The sequence below is a fragment of the Canis lupus genome, chromosome 12, assembly GCF_048164855.1.
Source record: "Canis lupus baileyi chromosome 12, mCanLup2.hap1, whole genome shotgun sequence".
Taxonomy (NCBI): domain Eukaryota; kingdom Metazoa; phylum Chordata; class Mammalia; order Carnivora; family Canidae; genus Canis; species Canis lupus.
This window is the reverse complement of record NC_132849.1, coordinates 52,992,054-53,013,320: the sequence shown is the minus strand read 5'-3', so window position 1 is coordinate 53,013,320 and position 21,267 is coordinate 52,992,054. Positions and strand designations below refer to the sequence as shown.

General features: G+C 38.9%; 1 protein-coding gene across 5 annotated transcripts in view; it reads right to left on the bottom strand.

The window, feature by feature from the left end:
- Positions 1 to 9,475: 9,475 nt before the first annotated feature.
- The window catches only part of CYRIA (CYFIP related Rac1 interactor A), a 103,482-nt gene continuing 91,690 nt past the window's right edge, over positions 9,476 to 21,267 (bottom strand). For all 5 annotated transcript variants that reach the window (XM_072771018.1, XM_072771019.1, XM_072771022.1 and 2 more), the window contains 6 exons: positions 20,732 to 20,809; positions 20,445 to 20,561; positions 20,275 to 20,354; positions 18,666 to 18,792; positions 14,844 to 14,914; positions 9,476 to 12,803 (listed from right to left, as the gene is read on the bottom strand). In XM_072771018.1, coding sequence (XP_072627119.1) covers positions 12,740 to 12,803; positions 14,844 to 14,914; positions 18,666 to 18,792; positions 20,275 to 20,354; positions 20,445 to 20,561; positions 20,732 to 20,809 — 537 coding nt within the window. In that variant the 3' untranslated portion in view covers positions 9,476 to 12,739. The remainder of the gene's footprint in view (positions 12,804 to 14,843; positions 14,915 to 18,665; positions 18,793 to 20,274; positions 20,355 to 20,444; positions 20,562 to 20,731; positions 20,810 to 21,267) is intronic.

Genomic DNA, 21,267 nt, shown 5'->3' with positions numbered 1-21,267 from the left:
GTCTCTGCCTCTCTCTCATGAATAAATAAATAAAATCTTTATAAAAACAAAATAAATAAAACCTTTCCATACCTTCCTATCCATAACCGTATCTTCCTATCACCCTCATAGATTTTTGCCTACTTGTCTAGCCTCATCTCCCACTGGTCTCCCATCTTTTACACCCCCAGGAAAAAAACCTATGTGCTCCAACCAGATGAAGTCCCTGCGGTGTCATGCTCTCCTGCCACATGCTGTTACTTCTGTCTGATGTAGTCACCCTCTTGTCCTTGCTCCTTTGGATGTCTCCCTCCAGTCCTCAAAGCTCAGCTCAGCTTCCATCACCAGGATGACTTCCTTGGCCAGGGTAGGTTAGATCTCCCATGTTCTCCTTATGATTTGATTTTGTGTTTATTTTTACTGTAGTAATTACTGAATGGAATCACCATTTTTATGCCTCCCTTCATTAGAACATGAATTCTCCGACTTTCATAATTATATTTTTGGCAATTAGACATGGTCTTATACTCAGTATAAGTAATTTGGTAACTGAAAAATGAAAAAAAAAAAAACCCTGCATGAGTTCAGAGAAAAGATGAAAAATGCTTCACTTAGAATTTCCTCCCTTTATCCCTGGGTTAGTGATCTTTCCTTATCACCTCAGGAATGCAGAGATGCTAATTTGACAACCCTCTGAAAAAATTGGTTAAGGGAAACTATAATTCCATAGGTACAGTCTAGCTATCTGGAGGCTACAAAATGAGTTAATAACAGGTAGTTTAAGTCAACATGCCACGCATGGCTGCTCCTCAAACAACCCAACTTAGTCTAAGGCTAGAATGGGACATTTATTAAAAACACTGGCAAAGTCTGTCAGAGTGAGACCTTTCATATCCGTAATTCCTACCATCTGTAACATCTTATGTTACATAAGATCCCCAATTACCAGTAGCAGTGTTAATCCATCATCTGTCCTAAATATTTTTAGCTGTTCTTTATATACCCCACTTAGCTCTTCTTTCTGTTTTTGTAAGTATATGTTCTTTACTTGCCACAATTAATTTTATGCTGACTTTATCATATTATAAGGCTATCCAAAATCCTTTGGGAATGATTTTTCAGATGTATTATAGGGTGTGATAATAATTTATATTGAAACCAAAGAAAAAAATTACAAGTCTTTTAATTAAGCAGAGGCTATCAAGTTTTCCATTCCTTTCATATAATATTACAAATAAAATTTCTTACAGGGTTGTTATTTTTACCTAATGAGAAGTCACTCTATAAGGTCTGTGCTACTATTTGTAGTAATAAGATAAAATACATTTTCAGGAAATTACTATTGCTAATGATTTTAGAATGCATCTATTCTGTTCTAAATGATAGAAAGCTATTTAATCTACAAGGTCCAGTTTGACATTGAGAAAATCTTCATAAAATATATATGAGACATTATTTACCACTTGTTAAGTCGGAAGATGATATAGCGCTGTATCTCTATTTCTTTTGGAATGGTAATACTCTCACATATCCCTATATAATATTGTCTGCCTTATGAAGTATTGAGCTTCTTCTTAATGCAAAATTAGAAGCTAAGGCTGGAAATCATACCTCAAAATGTAACCTTATTGTTAGCACACTTTACAAATAGAGATGATTTTGTAAATAATGCATAATATGGATCCCCACACCTGACCTTATAGGCCTACCCATGATGTCAGAGGCAGCTGACGGTGATAGGTGGGCAGTTCCCATGCACGTTGCCAGTGGTCTGCTCAGGGTCTGAACTCTCTCTCTTCCCATGTTTTTGTTTCCCACTTTTTCTCAAGTCAAGGAAGCTTGCTCAATCCATTCACAGATGCAGCCCAAGGATAAAGCTCAACTAATATAGGCAGGGAAACTAAGGATGAATGCTCCAGCATCCAGCCCTTCAAGTAGGACCCTTAGGAGTTTCCCACTCAGTTTCTTAGAGGGATTTGAGAGGACTAGACTCCAGTTGCCCACAATATGTAACTTGTTCAACAAGGCATCAGTTGTTAGGTGTTCCTCTTTCCCCATCTCTTTCTGTCTGTTCTCTTGCTCCTCCTGCCTGGTTTATCACCTCAATAAACTACCTATTCCTAAGTGCTGGTATCAGACTCTGTTCGGGGGGAAATTCAAACCAAGATTAGGCTACAAAGAAAACACTGATAAATTCCAAAATGGTAGCAGTAGTATAAGTGACACATTCCAACCATGATACAATAATACTAATACTAAGGACAAAATTAGAGTATGAAATCCAACAAAATCCTCAACTACCTGGATATTTGTGATCTATCCTAAATAAGACTTAGATGGATTATAAATCATAACCAGAGTATAAAACAGGTTAGAAAAAATGGTAATGACGTGCAGCTAAAAGTGCTGCCCCAGAAAAAATGCATTTCCTGAGTTTTTCCATGCACAAAGATAAAAGCACTAAGTATTCCCACATGAGACATTATTAAAAATGATTTTTAAAGTTAGTAAATGAAAATAAAAAAGTTTCACCAAGAAAGTAGGAAATAATGAAGATAAAAATGACTACAATAGATGTTGATAGTTGAAAATAACAATTAGTGATCAGTTACCATATGCAAGGCCCTTTGTTATTTTTTAATCATTGGCATCATTTCACAGATGGTAAAACTGAGGCACAAAGTTGCCTAAAGTTACACATTTAGTAACTCATGGATCTGAATGGAAATCCAGGCTGCTGTCTGAATTTGAGCTCATTTTTCTCTTTTAAGCCACTTCCCTCTTTTAAGCCCTCTCCCTCTTTTAAGCTACTCAACAGCTCACTCTTATAGCACACACATACATGCATGCATGTACACACACACAAACAGATAAAGCATGAATTTGCCTAGTCAAGGTAAAGAAGGAAGAAACAAAAAAGTCAAAAATATTAGTTCAATGAAGTGTATGTAACTGCAGATAAAGAGAAAATAGTGAAACCATGAATAATTTATAAAAGTTTTTGCTAAATATTTTTAAATATGGATAAAATATACCATTTTTTTGTGAGAATGTGAAATACTAAAATCAAGAGAAATGTAAATAGTACACGAACAAGGCTCACAAATATGGAAGAAATCAGTAATACTGACTAAGAATGCCTCCCTAAAGATGTCAGTTGGAATATCTCTTAATTAATTTGTTTCAGGTCTTCAACCAACCCATAAGTCTTTACACATTTTTTAATTCTAGAGTTGATAGAAAAAAATAAATCTGATTCTTTTAAAGAAATTAATTCTATAATAAGGAATTGTGAACCCGTATACTTCTTCATGCACACACACAACAGATAATATCACTATTAATATTGAGAAAAATACTAAATGAAACTAAACCAAAGAGAGGCCAGTTATATATGATACTACACTATAAAAAAGTACACAGTATGACTATGTAGAATTTTTTTAAAAAAGATTTTATTTATTTATGAGAGACAAGCAGAGGCATAGGGAGAGGGAGAAGCATGATCCCTGTGGGAGCCTGATGTGGGACTCAATCCCAGGACCCCAGCATCACAATGTGAGCCAGAGGCAGATGCTCAACCAGTGAGCTACCCAGGTGCCCCAACTACATAGAATTTATCCCAGGATTTAAGGATAGTACAATATGAATAAATTTGTCAATATTATTTTTGACAACATTTTGCCTCACAGGAAGAAAAATAATCTTCTTATTAGATACTTAAATGGACATTTAGTTAAAAATTAATTTACTTAACAAGAAAGTTGTCTAGGTCTACTATGGACTATATATTATTAGGCAATTGTGATAGAATGGTGAGCAAGATGGAGAAGGACTTTGACTTGATGAAGCTTATAGCTGACCAAAAAGTTAATGGTAATAAAGCAATTATAAGTGTAATATGTGTTATGAAAGAAGAAACATAAAGAGGTTATGGCAACATATATCTAGAGAAGATGTAAAAATCTAAGGATTGGAAATGAGGCTTCAAAAGAATGTGATCATTAGGCTAACACAAGAAAACTGAGGAGGAATTAGGTAGGTTAAGGAGTATGGTGAAGGGTGAATTCTGTCCAAATTCTTCCAAAAATTGATGGGGAGCAAAAACTTCCTAACACATTATGTGAGGCCAGAATTATTCTAAAGTCAGGCAAAACTGTTATAAAAAAAGTAGACTAAAAGCTAATATCCTTCATGAACGTAGGTGCAAAAATTCTTAACAAACTTTTAAAAAGTCAAATGCAAAGATGTGTAAAAGGTACAAAAAACATGAGTAAGTAGACTTTACCTCAGGAATGCCAAGTTAGTTTAACAGTCAAAAATCAATATAATTCACCATATTAATGGACTAAAAAGAAAAAAAAGTATGATTATCTTAATAGATTCAGAGAAAGCATTTGCCAAAATCTAACATGTATTCTTTTTTTAATAAATTTATTTTTTATTGGTGTCCAATTTACCAACATACAGAATAACACCCAGCTCATCCCGTCAAGTGCCTCCCTCAGTGCCCGTCACCCATTCACCCCCACCTCCCGCCCTCCTCCCCTTCCACCACCCCTAGTTCGTTTTTTTAAGTTCCTTAAACGTATTAGCAGTAGCTTCTTAAAAGTTTTTGTCTGCTAATTTTATCATCTCTGACATTTGTGGATATGTTTCTTTGTACTGATAAATGTTCCCTGATTCTCTGCATGTCAACTAAATTGACTATATGTTGTACATTGTAGAGGCTATATTTTTGAGAGTCTAGTGCTTTTTAGTGTATGATTGATTGATTTAAATTCCAGTATAGCTAACATACAGTTTTATATTAGTTTCTGGTATACAATAGAGTGATTCAACAATTCCACACATCATCTAAGGCTCATCGTGACAGGTACATTCCTTAGCCCTTATCTATTTCACCCATCCCCTTACCCACCTCCTCTCTGATAACCACCAGTTTGTTCTGTAGTGAAGAGCCTGTTTCTTGGTTTCTTTCTTTTTCTCTACCTTTCTTTTTTCCTTTGCTTGTTTGTTTTGTTCCTTAAATTACAAATAAGACTGAAATCATATGGTATTTGTCTATCTCTGACTGACTTATTTTGCTCAGCATTATATTCTCTAGTGCCATCCATGTCATTGAAAATGGCAAGTTCTAAGCCTTAAAAAAAAAAGAAAATGGCAAGTTCTAATTATTTTTTATGGTTGAATAGTATACCCTTGGTGTATATATATATATATATATATATATATATATATATATATACACACACCAAACATAACCTCTTTATGTTTCCTCTTATATATATATATATATATATATATATATATATATATATATCTGCCTCCCTCTCTCTCTCTTTCTGTGTCTTTCATGAATAAATAAATAAATAATCTTTTAAAAATTAGTGTTTTTATCCAACACGTATTCCTGATAAAACTTCTTAGTGAAATAAAAGAGATTCTCAGTCTGATAAAGGGCATCTACATATAGCCTACAACTAACAACATTCTTAGTGATGTAAGACTAGATGCTTTCCCTTAAGATCAGGAACTAGATAGGAATGTCCATTCTTTTTTTTTTTTAAGATTTTATTTATTTGTTCGTGAGAGACACAGAGAAAGAGGCAGAGACTTTGGCAGAGGGAGAACCAGGCTTCCTGCAGGGAGCCCAATGTGGGACTCAATCCTCAGACCGTGGAAATATGCCCTGAGCAGAAGGCAGATGCTTAACTGCTGGGCCACCCAGGTGTCCCAGGAATGTCCACTCTTACCACTTTTGTTCAGCATTATACTAGAGGTTAGTTAGTGTTATAGGGCAAGGAGAGAAATGAAAGGGGTCTGTATTGAGAAAGAAAAAGCAAATCTATCTTTACTTACAGATAGTTTATGAAAAACACCTTATGAAATCAAAGAAGTTCTAAACAAATGGGGGAGATTTACTATATTTACAGATTAGAAAACTCAATATTGTTAATATGTACATTCTTCTCAAATTGATATGTAATTAAAAAATTCTTAATAAAATTCCAACAAGCTATTGTGTGTGTGTGTGTGTGTGTGTGTGTGTGTGTGTAGAAATCAACTGTAGAATCAAGCTGAGTCCCATGCAGAATATGCTCTACCTTCTTGTGGAGATTTACAATAAACAAAAAAAAATCTGTTAGCAAATAATAAAATAAGTAAAAAAAATAATGTGTTTAACATTGTTTCACAAGGACTTGAAAACTGAAAAGACATTTTTTTGGTGATAGAACATCAATTAACATATCTGGGAACATATTTCAGGAACCTTACTAAAGGCAATCATATGAGACAGACATGGTCAGATATATGTCACAGGAAGATGAGTGTTGGCTGTATAGAGAATGGGCAGGAGGGAGAGTAAGGGCTGGATGATCTAAGGAAAAGATGGTGAAGCTTAGAGGAAATAAAGCAAAATGAACTGGGAAGAAGCTGATTTTGAGATCTCTTTAGAAAGGATATTTGTTAGGACTCAATGGTCAGTTGAAAGAGTTAAGGTAAAGAAGAAGAAAGAGTCATTCCTATGAGTTTGGCTTGAATCTAAAACTATGAATATGAAAACCTAAGATGATATGTGGGCCTTTCTGTCCGTCTTATGTGATATTCAGAAGTCCCAGGACAAAGAAAAATGCTTTTCCAGCTATCTAGCAACTTAATTTTTCCAGTGAACATATTATCTTTGATAATCAGAGTTTTAGGGACAAACCTAACAGGACTTGCAGATGCCAGGATAAATGGCTATGGACTATTAGGACAACAGGCCTAGATTGCTATCCAAGGTGCTGAATTGATTTGTCCCGTTATTGGAAACCCTCTGTCTGCTTCTGCTGCCCTTTTGCCTTTGCCTCAAGCTCAGTTCTCTGATGAAGTAGCAGCCTTGTCCCAGACCAAGCTAGACTTAAGCTGATAGCATGCTTCCCTTGTCAGGACTAACTGACTCTGACTTTTGATCAAGACAACAGCCCAATTTCTCAGCTAGACTCCAGGCATATCAGCTGCAAGCTGCAAGCTGTGTCCACAGAGGTTAAACATATCCTGGCAGGTAGGTAAATATTTCCTCCAGAAATAAAGTTGACCAGCCAAGGGAGAAGATATTTTGTTACTGTGTATAGTTGTGAACCCTGAATTTCCCCTTTATGGGTAGTTTCTATTAGCTGCCGGCTTATGTTGACCTTGACCCTGTAAGGGACACATTCTCTTCCCTTAGGAACTTAACATCTAGTGTAAAAAGCAATCATGGAAAGTGCTGTTCAGCCTAGCGTTGGCATCAATTATATTAAATGAATTAGAGACCAAGAACAGAGAGGATAAGCATGGATTAGGGTGGTTAGGGAAAACTTCTGGAAGAGGTAGAGTATGACCCAGGCCTTGACGTCTAGGTAAACCTCAGATAGGCAAGGAAGAAGAGGGGCTATGTTAATGGTAATATCATGGGAGTGGAAACACCCATGGCACATGAAGGTAGTAAGTGCTCACCTGGTTCAGCCTACCGCTCTCTATCCTTTTATCCTCTCCACTTACATTCACCTATAACAGTACCATCTTTTTACACCTCCCCACAGGGTTTGCATTATTTCTCTTATACAAAAGGAAAAAATCAGACATATTGACATTTTGGAGAAAACAATTCTATAATTTCCTCCAAGTACTTTTGATATTTTCTAGAGACAGGCTTCTTCAATGTGGAAGGAGCCTTTTAAAACCACTGGTCCTCAAGTCAGAGCACTGAAGACTCTACCTCTTAGGTATAGTAGGAATGGCCAATAAAATATAGCTCCTTACTCGGAACAAAGCCTGTCCCGGGGCAAACAAGGACAACTTAAAAATGAACAGTAAGTGAAGGCAGAGAGAAAGAAGAATCTAGAAATATACAATTTGTGGGGGAAAACTGGAAGATTTTATAGGGAAAAGATTTTCTTAAATGAGTTTATACGATGTCTCAGCCTAAATGGCTCTACATAAAATTCTGGGATTTATCTCAAATCCTACTTACCATAATTTCAAAAGGTATTTTTATAGAACTTGGAACTTGATGTGACCAGGGCAGAAAATCTCCATTCTTTGTAGTCTGACTTTGAGCTGAAGAGATGGAACAGTCAAGACTCTTCTTTATCACTGTATAAATGATGTGTGGGGGTGTGATCAGCAAGTTTTTGTTTGTTTGTTGTTTTGTTATTACTATTAGAGACCAGGATTCTGGCACTGGATGGAATAATGTACTTAATGAACACGAATAGTATCAGTAAATTGTATAAACAGTGTAAGTACATATTATTTAGTATTATTTAATCACTTAGGTTGTGATGGCTAAAAGTAGTACAGACCTTTCCGGCAGCAAATGTCTGCCTAGAAATTCTATCTACTTAATGATACCCCAGAATATGAAGTCAGTGTGAATACAGAATGCATATATTCACTATTCACCAGGTTTCATGAATGTGGCCGGTTGAACTCCTCTCCATCCTTCCAAGAGAACCCTGATTAACAACTAACTTTTTTGGCTGGCATGAAGGGTATTCCTCATGCCAGTAGCTATATTCCTCTTGACAGTCACACATACACTCCTTTTTTCATGTCTCTTGACTCTCAACACTCATTTAGTTAGTCTTTCTCTTTCTCTCTTGGGCCCTTTTCTTCTCTCTCTTTCCAGCCCGTGTCCATTTGTAATCTGTCAGTGTGTCAATTTTCAGAAAATTGGGCAGCCCAGGTGGCTCAGCGGTTTAGCGCCAACGTCAGCCCAGGGCGTGATCCTGGAGACCTGGGATCGAGTCCCACGTCAGGCTCCCTGCGTGGAGCCTGCTTCTCTCTCTGCCTGTGTCTCTGCCTCTCTCTGTGTGTCTTTCATGAATAAATAAATAAAATCTTTAAAAAAATTTACAGAAAATTTCCCATTCCTACTTTTCCCAAATAGTTCTAATTATTGTACCTTTGTCTTTTGTATAGGGCATAATGGTAGATCTCTTTTGGGGACTCTGACACTTTGGTAGCATACACAATTAGGTCTCAGGTAAAAAGCTTAAAAGGCGTAGGGATGCTCTAAAACAGTTTTAATACTCAATTTTTGAAAGAATTATTTTAGAGCTAAAGTTGTCTGAAAAATGTACTTATATAGAATAAGTTAATGGCTGACTTTGCCGAATCCATAAAGGGGTACTGCACTCAAAAGATAGACTGCGTGGGTATTTATCAGGGCTTCTTAGCATCTTTGGACAAGTAGGTCTCATGTATCTCTAGATAGCAATCATGTCTCTGTTTATTCTATGCCTTTTTTTAATAATGAAAGAGCTTTGCTGAAATGAATAAAATATAGCTGGTACCAAGAGCAGAATATATTGTGTATTTTATGTTGTATATAAAGAGAGGTGAAAGGCAGATGGCGTGATTTGCTGGTCCCCAGAGCAGGTGTTTAGCAAATATCGGTGTTTAGCAAATATCTGTGATTGTGTGCTCAGCACCCACTCAACGTTGAACATCATATAAAATAGAGGTATATTTTTAAATATATGTACCAAACTTTAATTTTCATTTCACACTCAAAACTTCTGTACAAAAAGAGGCAAAGCAGGCAGAAAAAATGACAATGACTTTAGCAAACAACATATGACAACTTTAAAACAGCTTTGTGTATGCAACAGCCTTTACAGATGTAATGGGGAAGTTAAGTTCCAAAATGTTTGTTCTTTAAGATAAAATTCCATTGTTTATTCTTAATATCTAGAAAAATTTGTAGCTGTTTGGATACAAGATTGAATGAGAAGTCTCTGAATTCTACTGCACAATTGGATTCCAAGATTGGGTAGGCTTCATTTTTCTTTTGAGGAAGCATGATTATTATTTGTTTTACTTAAATGTGATGATGTGTCAAAAACCTCAGTTTACCATTAATGTCTTGATATAATGATGATGACTAGAAGCAAATAATAAAGCATGAGATTAACTAACAATTAAGATATTACCATCAAGACTTTCTTTCTGGTTGTTAATAAATACTCCAGCCCAAATGGGCTACCACAATTCAAAAACATTCATTGCCACTTACTTTTGATTAGTAGTTCTTAATGATGCATGAAAAACTTCTGAGAACAAAGTTATGATGCCAAAGTAGCAGTGCATCTGAGAAATGTAAGTTTCACCTGTTGCCTGCCCCAAAATAAATATCTGAGTAATGGAAAACACTGTTTATTTGAATACTATGAAACATCAAATATGAAATATAGTTAACATCGACATGGATACTGTGGCTAGCACGTTCCCCTAAACCATCCATGAGTCTTGAACACATGTGCATGCAGCACACACAGAAAAACCATGATTGTTCGTGGCCTCCTGATGCCTGGAGGACAGTTTGTTAAAAGAATTTGTCTCCCACAGTAGCTTAGGGATGGACCCAAGATCCATTACCCGTTAGTGATCACAGACATTCAATTAACTTGTCCTCCTGATAATCAGAGGCAATAGTTCAGGCCCTAGGCTTTTGAAAATCCATGTTTAAGTGAATCTTAGCTTTGAAACAAGGTGGCCGGGCTAATTTGGGGCAGGCCAGCAGCCCCTCCCATATGTTTGGTCCCATTTGATAAAAGTCTAATTAAAAATTATAAATGTGCTCAACTATTTACTCTGCAAGTCCTTTCCTGTCTCCAAGACTTAAGCTCCTCACCCGATAAAGGAAACAAATGGACTCAATGATGATAAATATTGAGTGCCTCTATAATTCTTGTCTTGACAGTTGCTGCTTAAAGATAATATGTGGCTGCCAAATTGAACATTTCTTAAGTTGAACAGTCAATGAATTTGTTTACCCATTGTTACCCCATTTCCTGGCTTCTTCAAAGGTGTTAAAATCCCTAGGTTTGAAAAAATCATGAAGGCCATCTAAGTGCATTTCTGTTCTGATGAGAGAACCACTTTCTCCCCACCCAAGCAGCTGTACTTGTTCAGCTTGAAAAGTTCTAAGGAAAAGGGTCTTTTTTTCTTTCTCTGTTGACTGACATTTAGATATAAACCAGAGAATCTGTTCTGCCACTTGACTGGGTTTTTTTGTTGTTGTTAAAAATAAAGCAAAACAAAAGTATGTTTCCCTTTTTTTTTTTTTTTTTGGAGGACTCAAGAGAATGCCAGCTGGACACTAAAGTCTGGAAATCAATTGTGACAGCTCATTCTTTGGGATATGGCGAATGAAACCCTGATGTACCCATGCCCAACTTCTGGGATTGTCAATCACTGGGCAGCTCTTTCCTTCTATTAGAAATAGGCAAGTAATAATATAAACCAGACTGAAGATTGACTTAAAAGTGTCCAATCTCATCCCATAGTACATATGCATAGGCCACTTGGTGAAGAGGGAAAGAGTCAGGAGTGAGGGATCCTGGGCTCTAGTCCTACAGGGAGTTCATCACGTTTGCTACACCCTCCTCTCATTTTTCCATGGAAGGTTGGAATAGGAGATTTACAAGATTCCATTATAAGCTCTGATCTGCAGATCATAGGCCTTGTCATATCTTCAATCATTAAGAAAAGGTGGGGTGATGCTTCCTAGACTGTACTTACGAAGGAAGCATAACAGAGTCAGTCATTGTATTGGCTCATTGCTTTGTAGGGCTCTTGGCGATCATGTTCTAATTGCTCATTTTATAGATGAAGAAAGTGAGACACAGAGAACTTAAGTGAACTTCCAAAGATCACCTGGTGGATCAATAAGGCTAGGACTAAGTCCAGGTACTCAGACCAAAATTTTACACATTGCAACAAGCTAGCAATATGGTCAGGGAGGAGCTACCTTTTAAATAGTAGGGAACTGGAAAATGTAGGGTTTTCCCCCTCTGAATTCCCCAGTTTTCTGGTAATCAGTGAAGTACCCTAGACTTTGGTTGCCACATATCAGCCCACAAAGGACAGGGCTCCTTTTAGGAGGGGCTGTGCAACTAGCACCTCACAGACAACTGGAGTGTCAGCAAAATTACCCAAAGCCAGAGGACTGAAGCAGAGAGATGACTGTCCCGTTGCCTGTATGTCCTTCCTCTCAACCTGTCCCCCACTTCCAAGACAACCACCTTCACAGCTCAGCTATGACAGCACATCTATGTATTCTCACTTCTTTCTTACAAACGGCTTCAAGCACAGGTGATTTACCTCTTGCAGAATCAAAAGGAGATGTTAGAGGAATATAAATCCAGACAGAAGGGGATTATGTTGATAAATAAAATACGTGCAAACAAAAAAGCTGCACATGTGGTTTGCAGTCTGAGGAAAGAGAGGGGGGCGTGCTGAATTCAAAACACTTGAGTTTGTGTCTTCACATGCATTTTTCTTTTCTTGGATTTCTCTCTCCCTCTGTCAGGATAACAGTTGTGTTTCTTGTAGCCAAGCCGACACAGGAAATCAAATACTTTGTATTTCTATAAGTATACTTCCCAGAGAGATTACACATCTAGAATTAAAACACTACCACAAACTATTAGGAATTTTGGATTGTTACAGGTGTAGTTAAAGGACTCCAGTAGTAAAGATCAATTATCTCCAAATTTTGGCCTTGGAGAAGAGGGTTTTGTTTTAGACATCAGAGGTAAGGCTCTCAAGTCAATTTATGCTCTGCTGGGTCGAGTCAGTCAAGATACAAATTAAAGTCCGTATATTTCAGTGACAAGAAGGAAACGGTTATGTAAATACACAAGTATTAACATCAATCTGTATTAAATTATGTAAACATATACATCTTCTGAGGTCAGTACATAGATCCTCTTCTTTGAGCAGAGCTCTACTGAAGCATTGCTCGAATCTGTTTGGAAGTTGATTCATCATTCAAGTGCTTTGTAGTGAACCTGCGTGGAGAGAAAGTGATGGGGGTCAGTGTGTAAACAGTGCTCTGCCAAAGCTGCATGATGACTCTCAGCCCGTCTTTACCTTGAGAAACACAATGGATATTTATAAATCAAACTTGAGCTCGTTCCTTAGACAAATAGCCACACTCTGATGCCCAGTGTATTCTCAAATGCATTTAATATTTGATTCTTTTTCCCAGAGGAATTTTGTATTGTGGTTATTCAACAAGCAGGCATTTTATCTAATCAGAGAAGTAAATGGAGGAGATACAAGCAATCGCATTTTCCAGGGAGGTAGACTTCACTTGAAGGAGTGCAGCATCTCACCCTTCTAGGCTCCTCCTGCTGACTTACAAATCTCAGAACATGGATCTCTATCGATCGATCACAACATTACCCCTAAAGGTAATGTTGATGGTTTTCTACTTTCCTTGGGGTGCTATGCTCATTGCCACCACAAGGGGGCACAAGTGCAGATAAACAAACCAAAAAAAAAAGCTGTGCAGTCAACATCCTCACATTCACCTGCCACAGGAGTGGTTTATGAAAAGGAAGGAAAGAGGAATTAACATGTCATCAAACCTTGCCAAGTCCTAGGCACTTCGTGTAAGCTCTCATTTCACCCACACAGTTCCTGCCTCCATTTTGCAGGTGAGAAAACTGAGATTCAGGGAGGTGAAATGGCCCTTTTCAGACCACAGATCTGACAATGACTTGTGAGCGAGACTGTGGCTTCTGATTTGGACTCAAGTGTGTCTACCTCAAAAGCCAGCACGCTCTCTGTTCATCATAGTACCTACAAGAAACCATGGGACTCACTGCTCAGCACAGTGTCCTGCTCTTCACCAAGCCTGGCTTGACTGAGTGAAGCCGGAAAGTTAAAAAAAAAAAAAAAATCAGGCACCAAAATCTGACTGTACGGGAATCCAGGCTGCCATGAAGTGGGCACCAATGGAGAAAAGCTTCGTTCATGCATGGAATCTGGAAGGCTCCTCTGTAAATGCTACCTTTTCTGAAGAATGATGACCTAGCAACTCCACAAAACGGCATCAACCTCAGTTTTGTTCATTAAATGTGTGGCTGTTTCTTCATTTATTAAATGGGGATAGAGATCACCTTCCCTCTCTGAGTTGTGATAATTAAATGAGACAACGTGCTCAGGAGTGGAGTAGAAGACATGAGTGTTGTAAACAGGGAGAAGATTATCGATCCGTTCCACTTACACTTATTGATCACTTACTGCATGCACAGCATTGAGTGGAACTCAGAAAAATCAAAGATGAATAAGACAGCGAGGACCATAAACCTTCCAGATTGCAATCCAGCATTGGAATGATTTACGTCATAGTATGATTCAACAATTTCCTGTAGATGTGTTATAGCTAAAAAATAAGAATCCCTTCTCTGGAGTATATGAAGCACATGTATCCTTGGAAGAGAGGCTGCTTGGACATCAACTGTCATCAGTGAGAAGCTGACATGAGCCATAGCTGCCAAATGCGTGGGCATCGAGACAGGGTAGATCAGGGTTCTCAGTTCTGGCGGCTGTGTATGCAGGTCGTCCAGAGAGCTTTAGAGCAAACACAGAATGGACACCTGAGTCCCCAGCCTGAAGACTCTAATTCATTGGGTCAGGTTGAAGCCCGAGCATTAGAGTTTTCAAAAGCCACCCACAATTCTCACGTACAGCCAAGTGAAGGGGAAGCTGCTGCTTCTGAGGAGTCTCCACTAACTACAAGGCAGTGCAGCCTGGAGTTAGGCCCGTGGCCTATAAGGTCACATCGACCCAGGGTTAGGTTCTAGCTCTGTCGTCTGCTGTGTGACTTTGGGCAAGTTATTTCATTTCCCTACATCTCAGTTTCTTCCATCTGTAAAGAGGCCATGATAAAAATGGTGCTGACTTCAACTTCAATCTTGGGTGTTGCCAAGATTAAGAATGTGAAGGTACACATGGGCTTAAGCCTGGTGCTCTAGTGCTTGGTCCCTAACAGCATCTAGATCTGAATTCTCTCTGAAGGGTCACAAGGGGCTGAAGCTTACCTGAGGGCATTCAGCAGCCCCTCCACGCTGTCCGGGGCCTGTTCCTTCAACACCTTTATGCAGCCTTTCATCTGGGAGGAGAAAGCACAACATTTTGTTAGCACCTCAGCAATTGTGTCCATGACAATATCCACTCACACTATCATCTATCCATGTTCAGATCACATTATGTCTGCCCAGGGGAATCAGAATGACCAATAGACCTCCCTGCTCCCTGTTAGTAACTTGCTCCTAAGGCGCTACTAGAAGTTGTGGATCACTTTTTACACTGTACTGCCGTTGAACATTTCATGTGTCTGGCATTGGGGCACAAAGACTTGGGACAGTGATCTTGTCTTGTGCACTAGAGCCACATGCAGGCCTCTCCCCCCAATAGCTGCTCAGTGGAGACTGCATGAACTACAAACCTGATGATTTTATGCCATCTGTCTTTCCAGGATGCTATTCCTCCTTTAACTGTTTGACTGGCAAAACCTTACCTTTTTAAAAATTTAATTTAATTTAATTTAATTTAATTTAATTTAATTTAATTTAATTTATTATTTTTTTAGGGCACAATTAAAGATCACCAAAACCAGGAGGCCTCTGTGTACCTCATTACCTTCATCAGGTGGAAGTAACCAGCACCTCTCTGTGCCCCTCATAGTATGGTGGTGTTTATCAGACAGTCTTGGAGATTTTAGTGCCCAGAATATTCTGTCTTCCTCACTAGGAAGGGACTGGTGATAGGCAGAGGTTAAGAACATGAACTACTTGGAGGTGGATTGCTTGGGTTTCCTCTATCCTTGCTTATTAAGTACCTGAGTGAACCTGGGCAAGTTCCTTAGTTTTTTGTGCCATTGGAATATAACTTATTCATAATTTGGGAAGTGTATGAAAACTAAGTTTATATAGATCGCATTATATTATGCATATCCTAGAATTTTTTTTTTTTTTTTTGACAAAGCAAGCAAGCATCTTCCCACAAAAAACTCAATCGCTCATTTTAAACTCAGATGTTCACGTTCGGTATTGAATTTGGGTGGACCAAAGACCTCTTTGTAAGGGTCTCTTTCAAATATTTTGTGTGGGTATACTCGTGGTATGTAGGAGGTTTTATCTTATGGCCTGAGAGATCCTGGCAGATTGATGGGGGTAGCCAGAAGCACAGGGTTGAGAATCATTTAGGGGTCACATAGGGGCTCATCGAGAAAGAATGTCATGGTCAATCAGAGATGTCTGTCATGATGTTCTGCAGGATAGGCAGAGGTTATAAACAAGCCAGGTATGTGCCATCTTGAGCCTGCTCACTTCCAAGAATGGGATCCAGTCCAGGGATGTAGAGATTTGGTTCCTTTTGAAGTTCAGCTCCTGATCTAGTGGTAGAAGAGAACCCCGAGGTTCTCTGATAAGTACCTGCATACTATCAGGAAATCAAAGAGGTAGTGGTTGCTTCACTCCAGCCTGGCTTTCTGGTACCCAAGAATGGTGTCTCTTCTTTCAATGACCCAACTCTTCTGGGTCTCAGTGACTGTGCTCTGATGACTCACTGCTCCAGGAGTCCTCTTGGGAAAATCCTACCCTTCTCCAAGGTCTACCTCAAATATCACTCTCTGTCTCTTCTCTAAGCAAAATAAGCTTCTCCCTAATCTGGGTTTCCAGGGTATGTTCTTTGTAAGTGTCTATAATGAATGACACTCAACTCAAGGCTTCACAGATCAATATTTGTTTTTTCACAGCTGATGATACTCAAAGGTTTATGAACTAGGTGCCCGTAACTGCTGTCTTAGTAGCAGACTGGTATCTGAAGGAGCCCCTTGATGTCATTAAAGAAAATGGCCCATCTTGAATATATGTGTATTTGGTAAACTTAAACTTTCTTAGAGAAACGTACAAACTTCAGTATGAACAAGCTTTTCTTAGTGAGACTGAAAAACAGACTTCATGAAGACTAAATGTGGTTAGATTTAACATGATATAATGATTATGACCTCAACAGAAAGACTCAGTAAATGACCAGCAAGGACAAGATTTTTAAGGGTTAGCGCTAACAAGCCATACTTGTACCCTGTGTATTTTTAATTGTTGACTCTGTGACAAGTTAACAAGTGGCTCTGGTAAATGAGAATGTCCTATGAGTACTAAGTAATAAACTTAATCCACATTCAAAGATATTCATGGAGTTATTAATAGAGTTATTTATATTCAACCTCATATTAATAGAGTTATTTATATTCAACCCATAGTAAAACAAATGTTAAAGCCTCACAAAGAATACAGTAAAAATGTTTATTGGTATGAAAAAAATAAGATATAATTGCTATTTTAAAAGAGCAATTATAGTAGGGTGCTGATTTGTTAAGTACATACACACATGCATATACGCAAACATCCATATAAAGGGAAGGGAGGTAGATATGCTGCCATTTTGACGATGGTCATCCACCTATGGTAAGGTTACTATAGATACATTTAATTTTCCGTAGTTTGATTTCTTACATGTTCCTAATTCTTTTGTACCAAATCCTTTTTTCTCTTGGTAAACAGAAAATAACAAAATAATAATTAAAAAACAAAGACTCAACGAAGAACCATGACTAGCTGTGCTAGAAACCCAGACCTTCAAAATAAGTAATCTAAGTTGCACTTTAATTGATACATTTCCTTACAGTCTTTGGACTTGTGGTCCCCTCTTTCTGTCTGCATTGAAGACTTTCTGTCTGCATGGTACTAAAGTATCAGAGATGTTGTTCCGTGCAGATGAGCGAAAACTGAGCATGCTCCCTAAACTTAGCACGGTCAGAATAAGTTAATCCCAAAAGGGCCTACTCTGCCCTAAAAGGGCTTTATATTAACACATGGGATATACTATTGGGTTGATGCTGCAGATGAGAGCTAAGAGATGTGTTTTATGCTACAATTGACAGAAATCATTTGTACACCAAAATCACGTGTTTTTCCAGTTATATTCATTCATTCAGTAAAAACGGTATGGAGTATCTATTGAGTGTCATGCTCCATGTCAGGTATAACGTTAGGCAGTAGAGCAGACGTGGGGTATACAGATCATGGTCTCTGCCCTTACAATCAAACTTGGAGTCTATGAGGGAATATCAGAAAATCCAAAATGGCAAGTGCTCTGGGGGCCAGAGGAGAAAAAGAGGTCCTAACCATGCAGGGTCCAGGAGATGTGTTCCTGAATGAGGTGACATTTGTTGAATGTTTTAAAGGAATCCACCCATCAGAAAGAAGGGAAGGCCCTCTGGGCAAGGAAGAGGGTTCAAGCATATTCCAACGACAAAAAAGGGCATGGCAATTAGGTAGAGCCACTGGTGGGGGGTGGTAGGAGAGGAAGTTGGAATGTTGTTTGAAATTTGACCATGGTGTCTTATAATCCAAGATCTCCCAATGCTGCTCACTTTAAGACACATATAACATATATATATATAATATTTAATATATAAATATATATATAAATATATATAATTTTTTTTCTCCATACAGCACATTGGGTCCCCTGAAGGGGCAGTTTGTAACTAAGTGACCATTCACATGTGCTCAGCAACTCTGCAGGCTGAGGGGATTAGTATCTCTGAGCTCTTGCTATGATTTTTTTTTTTTTTGTCTTGCTATGATTTTTGATTGGATGCTTTGCTGTAGGCACATGGAAAAGATTAGACTCCTTGCTATGAGGATAGCTGCCAGGAGGGGGCTTGCATCTTGGAGAGATCCCTCTCAGCGGTGGATGGAGGAGAGAGAGAGAGAGAGAGAGAGAGAAGCAAAATCTGTTTGGCAACATGCACGAGCTCTTATTTGGAAAGCAGAGTTCATAACTATTCTTACATCGATCTTGGATGTCTTGCAGAAAGCTCCCACGGGATGGACGTGGTCATAGAGGATGATGACTCCCACCATCACCCTCATGCAGAACATCAGCGTTTCTTCGCTTGTAAACCTACTCCGGTACTCCCTGGAAGAGAGAAGAAATGCAGCTGTGTTACCTCCTTGCCGGAGCCCGTTCATTTCTGGCTACTTTAGACTCCTCCAATCATCTCTTGAGAACAATCTCAGACCTGCAACAACCAGGTTAATATGCTCTTAAAGAAGCCCATGATGATAATTCTCCTTGAATCTATCCAACCAGCAATTCAGTGTGAAAATAAGGTAAATTAGAGGGCAGTAAATTCTCTTCTCTTCTGCCCTTCAGCAGGCCAGCTCATCACGTACATCACTCCCCCCACCCATCAATCTTGAATATTTTATAGCAGGTCCCTCTGGCTGTCCAAGATTATAGAGAATAATGGCTTCATTATGGAGAAAAAGAATCAGGCTCATTTCTACAGAGCAGCTATCATGTCTCCAGTCAGAGTAACTTCCTTTGTTAGGACACAGGCTGTGGATTGAATTGGATTGGCAAAGATACATAAAAAAAATTATGTACCATTTCCTGGGCTGGGAGTATTTGTGGAGTTTGGATTTTGTTCCCTTACTTTAACAGGGTCCCTGATGCTCCAGATAACTCAAGATAATTCTAGAGGCTTTCTTAACATCTATTTCATTATGAATTGGGCCCTCAATGAAGATGATTACTATTTCTGTCTTGGAATAAATCTTAACTTTGGTATAAGTGAAATATTTGCAATTAACACCATCTTACATTTGAACAGAGGAGCACATTTCATAGGGCACTTTTGAGGTCTCTGGCCCTCCCAAGCCCTCGCCACATAGATGACTTTACAAGTACTTCATCAGGTAAGGAAACCAAGGTCTGGGCAGGCCATACCACCCGTCTAAGGGCACAGATGTAGCTAATGAGATAACCGGAACCCTGGCTTGTGGTGTGGACTTCCTCATCACCACGCTGCCTCGCCATTTACAACCTCTGCCACTTCTCAAATCCAGCAACTAGTTTGAGTACAAAGAAACTGCTGAGAGAGGGAGACAGAGGGAGAGGCAGTGAGGGAAGAGAAGAGAGAAAAAGAAAAGAGAAGGAAAGAGGGAGAGAGGTGTCCATTATCATTCTTGCAACAGTCTTACCACTTCCGCTCTTCGTTCTAAATCTTCTATCAAACCCGTTCTCCCAATATATTTATAATACCCAGTCATGTAAGCCTCCTTCTGGCCCTTCCCCATCTTCTACAGCATCTTGGGTTTGAGTTCTGGTTCTGCCACCTAACAAGCTAAGCAACCTTTGGGAAGTCAGTGAACCAGTATGGACCTCAGTGTCTTCAACTACACAATGGGGCTGGATTACGTTTATCACCCAGAGTTCCTTATGAAATTAATTCAGGTAATATACATGTAAATGTTAACGTGCTGACCCAAATGTTACCACCACCACCACCACCACCACCATTGTCATCATCATCCTCATCATTGACCCCATCAATCATGTTGACAAGCTCTCTTTAGGTGAACTCTAGACCATGAATCCACCTCTGATTTCACTTACGGCGTTTCCAGCATGACTTTACAAACACTCGTCATCGTACTGAGGCAGTCTGTGGTGTTCTCTATTGGCAGGGTTTTGTTCTAAACGGGAGACACAAAAGTATGTTAGCCTTGCTAGCAGCTTTTACGTGCAATTAAGAGAAAAGCACCTGGGTGCTCAGCCCCACTTACTTCGGAGACAAAGTGCATGGTGGCATTGCTAAGGGTTTTCAGCATTGGTGTGGCTTCTGCATAGAAGAGGGACATTCGATTGGCCATCTCATTATTGACTTCATTCTCAATGTCTAGCTGATGAAAATAAGAAGAGAAGATGCAATTGATAAAGACATGGTCAAAAATTGCCAAACAGCGTCTGCTGGAAACTGAATTACAGATGAGGACTGTCTTTTCCTTGTGCCCTGCCTGATGGGACAATCAAAGGAAGATGCGGAGAATGGGTGTACGGATCAGGGGCTCACATGCATGTTGTTGATGCGGTTGCGACTTATCGTCCTTCTGTAGTAGCTGAAGTCATTCTGAATAGCTGGGTTCCTCATCTGCAATTCAGAGGAGAGGAAAGAAGGTCATGACTCCGCATCACATGGAGGACATGCATCAGGAACCCAGACACTAGCCTTGGTAAATACACCAGGATGTCCCTTCGTTATCCAACAATCAAAGCAATTTCTAGTTAAAAATAAATACTGAGAGCCTCATTATTTTAATATATGCCCTGCTTTTACTATAAGATAGCTTTCAGGGAAAGGATACTTGTTCTTAATCAGGACAGATACTTGAAAAGGTTTCCTCTTACTGCATTTGGCAGATTTTGAATTTCCATGCCCAAGCCACCATCCTAAATCAGTTTTACTATTAGGGATGCAAAATCTCACTACATTATCTGTCTCCGTAGGGAAAGAGCTACATCTTACCTATCTAATCCCCACCCCACAGCATGAGCAGAGTGCTGGCACACAGTAGGTGCTCAGGACAAGTCTGTTACACTGTTGTAGCA